The sequence below is a fragment of the Chaetura pelagica genome, unplaced genomic scaffold (genome assembly GCF_000747805.2).
Source record: "Chaetura pelagica isolate M959 unplaced genomic scaffold, ChaPel_1.0 scaffold12, whole genome shotgun sequence".
Lineage (NCBI taxonomy): Eukaryota > Metazoa > Chordata > Aves > Apodiformes > Apodidae > Chaetura > Chaetura pelagica.
In genome coordinates, this window is record NW_009952801.1 from 1210428 (window position 1) to 1219576 (window position 9149).

Below are 9149 nucleotides of genomic sequence, written 5' to 3' on the forward strand. Positions count from 1 at the left end.
GTTGGTGCTTGTGGCAGCTCCAGTGGCTTCTCTCTAGGCCGTCACCTTCCAGCAGTGCTGCCAGTCTGTTGGAGGGCTCAGTTCTTTCCCTTTCTCCGTGAGAAGCTGATTCACGAGGCAGTTACTGAAACTGCTGGGTTATACCATGTTCTAGATCTAATGTCAGGGAAACAGTGAACAAAAACCCGGTGTTGGGATTCTTAGATCGCTCAGTTCCAACCCAGCAGAAGCAGGTTCTGGAATGCAGCCACAGTTACAGGAAGGTGGGAAATGAGCCCTTCTGCCAGATGAAAGATTTACTCAAGTGGTTAGGTTTTCTTTTTGTGGACATTACACTTCTCGAAGGACTGACTGAAATTGATGATTGTAAAAATTACAAAAACTAGAGTTTAATAAATCAGTGATTGAATCTAGTTATAACTTGGCTGGGATTTTTAGCAAGCCATGCATTGTGGAATTATAGATACCCTGCTCTATCCAGAGAGTATGAGATAAAATCATACAATGAAGAGGGGTCTGTCATACCAGAAGCTTGCAAAGATCCATGATCATTCAGTTAATAAGGCTCATATTCAAACCTTCTAGTTTTTGCCTTACCTAGAACCAAACTAAGGGGTTGCAGCACACTGGGGAATATCAAGAGGCTCAACTGCACCTAGATTACCTAAGAAAAAAATGTGACTGGGCAGCTCCTACAGACAAGTAGCTTCAAGTAGCCCTGGAGCAGGAAGCAGCTTGAACTTGCCTTGGTGACTTTACTTACAGATTTGCTGTGGAGAAAAGATAAAAGCAGTCCTTTATGCTCCCTGAATAGATTGGTCTTCCAGGACCAAGAGCCTGATACTATCGGGTGCTTCAGCAGAGAGGTCCATACACCTGTTCCATGGAAATTAAAGGAAAAAATTCCTATAGATTTCAGTGGTTCAGGATATGAACATCTCTATTCAAACCTTAACTTAAATACACCCTTAAATGGTAACACGTTTGAAATAATTGAACAAGACAATCCTGGGTAACTCATCAGTCCCTCTATTATTCTTTCCAGAGCTGCACAGCAGCTATTTACTCAATTTGATTTGTTTTAATTTTTTTTTTTCATTCAGCATGTTTTATGCATTAGTATCAGAAAAGCTTGTCTTTCTCCTGGCAAATGTTACTGCAAGTTGTCTGGCAGGGAGGTGATATTATGTAGATTTATTTATTCAGAGTGTAATTTGCATAAATGAAAAATGGAAATAGAGCAGTTTTTTCCAAATTAGAGCCTTTTTTTTTTCCTTCAAAGTGAAACAAATATGTGTGTAGTACACTAGTTCTGATTTATGGCCTTTTTTAGGGGAATTATTGGTAATTTCAATGCCTAGGCCCCTTTTATTCAACTTGGATTTTTTAATGGCTGAAAGCATCTTCTGAGGAAAAGATTAAGAAGAGAAAAAGGAACGGATTGGAAATGAATTTGCTTATGAGCAGTTAAAGGTGTCATGCTGGGAAAAAAAATAAAAAATCTCAGAGCCAGGCTAAGGATTTTAGACACCCTGGATAAACTGTTGGTTTGATTTGGAGGTCTGCGTGGACCCTGCCTATTCAGAGGAACCTTTTGCTGCAAAGAAAATTGACTCTGTGTTTGATTCAGCGGGGCTCATCGACATCATGGGAATCCCTTCAGAGTTTGTGTTCTGTGTCTCAGGATAGCACTGCACCTCATGCTGTAGGTTTTTGGTTAAATTGGAGGGGAAAAAAGCATGTCCTGTGTTTGATGCATCTGGAAGTAAGGAATGGGTCAGCCCACTTCTTTCAATAGTTCTATGTGGCTCTGGACCTGTGGCGTTATTCCTGAGGTCAGTGCCTTTGGTTTGCCACTATTTATTTACTCATGTCTGCAGAGGACCTCTTCTCTCCAGCTGCTCCATCATTCGCCAGCACGTCCTGGTAGCCCACCCTGCTCCCACAGCCCATCGCTTCTCACAGTTGACCCTCACTGAGGTCAGGATGCGATTAGGTGGCTGGAGATCATAAGGAATATTAATCACAAGGAACACTTAGATGTTGCTTTACAGAGTTCTTTATGTGAAATACGCTGTGGCAAGATATCGGGTTACCAGTGGCTGAAAAAGAAACAGTTCTCTCTTTACCCTTGACAGTCAAAAGAAAGTTTGATTTATTTTCTCATTTTCAGTTAGTCTAAAGGCAGCTGGGCAGTATTGCTACAAAGCTCTAGCTGTGTGTCACTGTAATAGGGGCAATATGTTTGTTCACTTCTGCTCTCTTCCTCTGTCTAATTGTTCTATTGTCTTTCTGTTTTCTCTCCACATTTGGGCTGACAAAACGTCTCCTTGCGTTTAGCCCTCTAGCCAAAACTTAACAGGCTCCTAATCAAGAACTAACACCACCAGCAGGCTATTTCCTGTCTTTGTTTACCATTCTGGGTATCATCTTTCTTTCCTCTCAGAAAATTTTCACCAGTATTTTCCTTTGCATCTTCTTCCATACAGGGTGCAGGAAGCTCCTTATATATTGTTCCCATTTCATTTTCTGACCATTTAATCTCTGGCCTCCCAGCTCTACATCCTGGAAAAGTAGCAGATGCACCCAGAACCAGATTTTGAAAAGTCAGGTAATTCTGGGATACTTATATATTCCATGTGGTTATATCTGCAGAATGCTCATTATCAAGCCTTAATGCAAATTGTATTAATATTTTGAACATATGAGGGTTAATTACAATGGGATGAGTTACTAGGCACTGTTCACCATGACTTGCATTTCCATGCAAATACTGAGACTGGTAGTGTACAATTCAGTTGCCTAATCTAACATTGGTTGAGGTGCTCTAAAACCACAGGACTGCCTGATGTCATCTGGGAGACCCTGGCCCTTCCCACTGGCAGTTGGAGATGAGGGAAAATACTCCAGGCTTTCTAAAATGGTACCAGCTGCATTTGTTTAAGCAACTAAAGTGCACTCCTGCCGTATGCTGGAATAACTGCTATAGTGCGTAAGTATCTTTTTCATGATATTGCACAACGGCCTTCACTTATTCCTGCCAAGTCTATCCTGAGAATACTACACTGTGGTAACCTCAACATCAGATATTCACTAGATAGGTTAGCATGAATCATTAGGAATCAAGTGAGCAGAGTAGGTCTTTTTTTCTATGTAAATCATCGTTCTACTTTCACGTATCTACATAGTGGCTAAGGTGCAGCCAAGATGAAATTCAGCCCAAATAAAATCAAATATTACAGCTTAGGAAGGATTACCAAGCATTATTTCTGATGTTTTGATAGTAAGCAGGGCTACTCCTCATTAGCAGTCCTGACAAGTTGAAGGATTTATTGATACCTCAGGGCCAGCATGGCACGTGAGCTGGACCACTGCGTTGCCCGTCCCGGCTCCCGCACAGGCAGAGGGGCTGCAAGGCCACCTGGGCTGGAGAAGCAGATCGTGGCACCTCTGGCACCTCCCAAAGCATTACTTTTTTTGTTCAGAAACCCACAGAGCCCCAAAGCTCTTCCTTATCTGTCCCACAAAGCAGATGATACCTTCTTCCTCAGAGCTCCTGTTAACCTGTCATGTCTCCTTCAGCAAGCACAGAGATTTTGATGAACCATCCCACAGAAACGAATGAAGAAATGCTTTGCCACTTGCAGAGGTGCCAATTAATTTCTTTTTAAATGAGGCCACTCTTGAGAGCTTAATCAAAGTCAGCTCTTTAGCTCAGATTACCAAGTGAAGTTGATGCTGTATGTCAAATCAGAACCATGAGGAGCTATTGGTTCAAGTCCTGATCTTACTCCAGCTCCTTCCACACAAGTGCAGCAGCCCAGGGCAGACCCTGGGCCTTGGTACATACAGCCATGCAGAACTGGTAGTCCTTTTTGTATCTGTTAAGTAGTACTTTATTTTGAATGGTATTTTAAGGAAAACCCTAGAAAACAGACTCTCTCTGTTCCTGACTTGCTTTCCAAAACACATAAATCTTTTGTAGCTTTAATTCTTAGCCCCATAGCTAATACGGTAGCACCAGTGACAGCTGGAATGCTTATAAAAATAGCATCAGAGTAAATGGTGAGCATAAGTCAAACTGATCTACAAAACCAAGGTTTTACAGAGTGTATCTATAAAATCAATTTGTTTATGTTGTATATGTATGAATAAACTAATGTGTTTATGTATATAGTACTTACTAAACTACAACAGGTAAACTATACAATCAAGCAGGCACATATTATACTACTGCAGTGCTAATTATTATTCTAACATGCAAAGTAAATTAAAAGTAGGTAGAATTACCTGCAGCAGTATATTACAGCAAAAAGTTAGATTTGAGTACATCATTACTGAGGTTGACTGAGAAAGAAAGTAAAAAGATCTAAACTGATTGTCATGTGAAGGAGTGCATTAGGAAACAGCTCTTTCAGTTTTACTGTTTCTGGCTGTATCTTTTGTAATATACAACAGGGGAGTTTTTTCTGTGATTTGCTTTTAAGGCTTTAGCGCAATCAAAAGCTGGAGGTATTGTAAAGAAAATCTGCAAATAGCATGAAAATGTCTTGTGGTGACATTCTCATTCAGGCTCTGGGCCTGATTTTGAAAGGTCCTGAACACCCAGAGATGCCATTGCTAAGCACTTCTGCAGATCAGATCTTTGAGGTCTGAAAGATTGTTTTATAATCTTGTTTTCATGCTCTTGCAAACCTACAAAGTCATTTTTTCCCCATGTAGTAGCACAGATTTTATTAAAACCATTCAGAACAAATATCTATGTTTTAAGGCAACAGTTTTGTGCTGACTGGTAATATACATGACTTTAGTCAGTAGAACAATTTCCCTTCTTTCAGGAAACTGATAATATATTTAAAGTTAAGACAACATTAATTATTTTTAAAAAGCATAGTCTCTGCAGTGCTGGGACTTTTAGATCCTCTCCATTGCATCATTCTGCCTGGCTAAGGCACCATATTCACAGAAGTTTTTGCACATTAATCGCAAATGATTTATAGACCATATAAAAAGTCAGCACCTCAAAAAAAACCCTAAAAACCAACAACAAAAAAAAATTCTGTTCTTTGTCTTTCATTGCCTTGTAATCTACAGGGAAAAGTCCTTATTTGCCATTGTGTCTTCCCTCAGAAGGGTTTGAGGTGACTGCAGTCTGAAGTACAACCAAAACAAACCAAGAAGGTTTGAAATTGTATGTTCAGTGTTTATGCAGACTGTATGTAAGCCACAAGGAAAAATAAATTTAAACAATCACATGCAGATCTGAGAGATGCAACTGAAGCAATAGCTCCTCATTTCCCATAAATATGGCTACATTTAGAATTTTATTTCCCGACTGGTTATCACACACCTGGTTTCTTGGCACAGTGTAACTGAATACATCCAAACGCCCGGCTCTTGATTTGTGTAAGTTCAAGCCCAAAGCTACCAAAAAAAAAAAAGGGGGGGGGAAATGCATAAACTTTTTAATGCTGAAAGAGAGAGATCAGCACATCTCACCTATGCTGTCAGATATTCAGAATTTATGAGATATATAAGACTATTTAGAAACATCTGATTTTGTTAGTCTGCTAATGATCTTAAGGATCTCCAGATATTCACCAAGGACTGGTGGCAGCTGCCTGTTGGGTATCATGGGAAACTGTCTTCTCATAAAAGCACAAAGCAAGGAGCAGTGAGCTTTTAGTTCTGCATGGAACCAAACCTTATATACTGAAGTCCAAGTTCTTTGAAATACTTCAAGGTAGGTTTCAGCTATCTGATGGTCACAGAACAAATCCAGGTTCCTCAAAATTTGGCTCAGAGTACTCACAATCCTTTAACAGTACTGGTTTTACGGTTCTTCTTAAGGTGATTCCACCTTCTCTGCATTTTCAGTGACTTTCAGAAATGCCCCTATAATCTAGATATTTTTCTTCAGCATATGAAATGCTGCTTTGATTGACAGAATCATACAACCTACTTAATTTATTTTAAACAAAAGGAAAATCCAATATATTTGAGCCAGAACTAAAAACAAACAAAAACTATGTGTACAAATTTGTTACAGCAATGTGGCTTTATTATTTTTAATTTTTATTCATATGGGTATTTGTGTATGATACATACATATGTTCTATGCTATATACATGCTGCAGATGGTCCTTTGGAGTTTTGAGTAAACTTATTTAAAAAGCACATTTGAAACAATTCTTGCAAAGAAATCTTGAATCATACATTATAAATAATGTTTTTCAAATTATAAATTGTAATTTTCTTTTATGGCTGTTACAAATTTATATTAAAGCGTCACTGAATTGGACAATTTTTCAGTAGAGTTTGCTTAATGTTAATCTATTCATTTGGGGGTAAATGAAGAGTTTAATGGTGAAGTGATGCAACTAGAATATAGTCTGAAGTGGTGTGTTAGGTTTATCAATCAGTGAAAATTGTGCACTTGAGTGTAAAAGCGCATGTCTATCCGTATGATTCTTGCTACCTCAGTTAATTGAAACCCTTTTTTCCACCCTATTATCAATACTTGAAAAATAGCTCCAACCACATCTATTAACCAGTGTCTTAATAGAGGCTTTATCAGCTCCATATAAATTGCACGTATTTCGCCAGAAAGCAATTTCACTAATATAAGGGTCAGTTCTCTGGTTCACTGGAGATGTTCACTCAGGAGGTGTTGGGGCATGACTGGAAGGATCACTGGAGATGGATAGAGCTCTGGGCCTGGTCTTCAATCTGCTGAAACACTGTACAAGGTTGGAGGTCCAATCTGATTGGCACTCTCATTCTGCATCAATTTTAACAAAAGAAAGTATGAGCACAATGAAAATTAGTTAGACACCACTACTTCCCACTAGGAAATCTAAAAAGTAATAGAAATCTGTAGTTTTCAATTTCCCATAAAATGTTTTTTAAAATCTAGAGCCAGGATAGCACAATTCTGCACCAGTACGGAGATGTCCTAAACAACTCTAAATGAAAAGTTCTTTCTTCCAAAGCAACTTCTCCAAAGTACTGATACTGACACATTTCACATTTCCCTCTAGGTGCATGACTTGAAAGACAAATAAAAACAGATTTTCTGAGAAGCTTGGCTCAGTGCCTCCTGAGATCATGGGCAATTCAACTGTGCCTTACTGTACCTTAAATAAAACCCAAGTACTTCCATCTCAAAAGCCCAACATTCAAAACACGTTTCTGAGCATGTTGCAACTTAATTTTACTGATGGAAACACCTTCCACTCTTCAGTCTTTCTACTTTCTATTTCTTTCCTTTTCCTTCACACGCCCTTTGTCTTGACTGTTTATTTTAATGCCTACTTTGCCTTTCTTGGCCAACTGTCAAACTCATGAATCAACAATAGAAGGAAAATGAAAGTGTCTGCAAAACAGGAAGAGGAAGAGGAATATGAGATGCTCAGCAGTGTCTCATCTAGTACTGCCTAAAACTCTCTAAAGGGTTCTCTAATCCTTAAAGGTATTTTGGACCCTTGAACCCACAGGGTTTTGCCTCTCCTCAGAGATTACCCACAGGCAATAGATTCCTGGGGCCAGGTTGTTTAATCAATTCCATCATATGTGAAGATGCAAGGTAAAGGGCAATTATGCTGGGTAATGCTTCTCCATCTCAGAAGGGGCCAAATGAGAGGCTTATACTAAGGCAGCATCAGTAACTTACATTACCTTAATCAGTATCAGGCAAAGGTAGGTTGCTAGTAGTTGTTCTCCCAAGAAGGGGAATTAGTGGAAACAATTCCTGACAGAGAAAGGGTGTTATTCGTGCGTTGTCTGCATACCTCTGAAAGCACATGACTCCCCACCCTTCTGCTCAGTTTTCGAGACTTTCTTATGGTTAGTTTGACTTCTAGTTCCTTGAGAGTAGCTTGCTGCCATCCCACAGACCAGAGCTTTGCAGTGTTGAAGGGGGTTCACTAGACAACATTAATAGCTTCTTGGTTACAGCAGATTCTTTGTGTAGATCGGGCCCTATGTTCTCCACCCATGATCAGTGGGCAAACAGTGGAGCTACGAGAACTAACATAGTAAGGATCTATACCCAGTTGTATGCAGAAATAATACACTGGAAGAATTTGCATTACAAGTGAGCAAATAGCTTTCCTTTTAGTCTTAAAGTACAGTTTTATGGGACTATATATTGCTTAGGAAAGCAAAGTTGAAGCTGGTATATCAATCAGGGGGTGCATAGTTTAGTGCTTGTGGCACAACTATTCATGGGCAGGAGAAAAAGAGCCCCTATCGCAGCCATCAGATCTGAGCTATAGGTCTGCAAACTGACCAGGGCCAGCTTAGACTCCATGCGATGCTGATAAACCAAGTTTGCGTACAGCAAATCAAGGTTTGAAGTTACAAAAAAAAGGGCACAACAAAAGACCGGTGCTTTACTGTATTTGGAAATCGTACTATTTTCATTGTTAATACTTCAAAAAATTATACTACTGTGGGCAGGCAGGGCAAAACCTAGCTGAAAGCTAACAGAAATCCTGTTATGCAATGAAGAACTTCCTTTTACAGTGCAGTATTTCTTCACTGAAGCTGATCATTGCTATAAAGAGCAGGTATTTATCAATTTTCAAAGGTCTTGGCCCATCAAAGCTAGTGTTAGATTTGGAATTTCGCTTTTGTTGCCAAGGTGACAAACACTTATAAATATACCACATCTTCTAATGTGCTTTTAACTTAGTATTTTTATGGCTTTTAAATCAGATACCATTAGCAAATATATTAGGTAATTTAGCTGAAAGACCATTTTCTACTAACACTTTTTGTTACATTTCCCCAGGTACTTCAGTAAATGTCTGTTGTGACATTGCAGTCCTGCCAGGCTTCTAGCATGTAAGGATACGTCGAGTACATCTGGTAAGAATTAATGTATTACTTTGGGGTTGTTTTTTTGTTTTTTATTGATAATTATAAATTGTATAAAGGAAGACAAATATTAAGGGTTGGATCCTACAGTCCATTGACTTCAGTGGGAACTTTGCAGAGGTAATGACTCCCCAATGGGACAGGGGCTCTACTGTGTGCTGTTTTTCCTGGCTCCCATCTCCCCTTTTTATAGCACAGTAACGAGGCTGAAAGCACAGGGGAGACCATAAAGACTCCATAGCAGAGCCCTTCACTCTGCAAAGGGGAAG

At 39.3% G+C, this 9149-nt stretch overlaps 1 protein-coding gene across 1 annotated transcript in view; it reads right to left on the minus strand.

Moving 5' to 3' along the window:
* Window positions 1-1953, minus strand: part of SHFM1 (split hand/foot malformation (ectrodactyly) type 1) — a 10701-nt gene extending 8748 nt beyond the window's left edge. Inside the window, exon 1 of the mRNA XM_009994971.1 lies at window positions 1869-1953. Within this exon, the coding sequence (XP_009993273.1) occupies window positions 1869-1953 (85 nt within the window). The remainder of the gene's footprint in view (window positions 1-1868) is intronic.
* Window positions 1954-9149: the final 7196 nt, after the last annotated feature.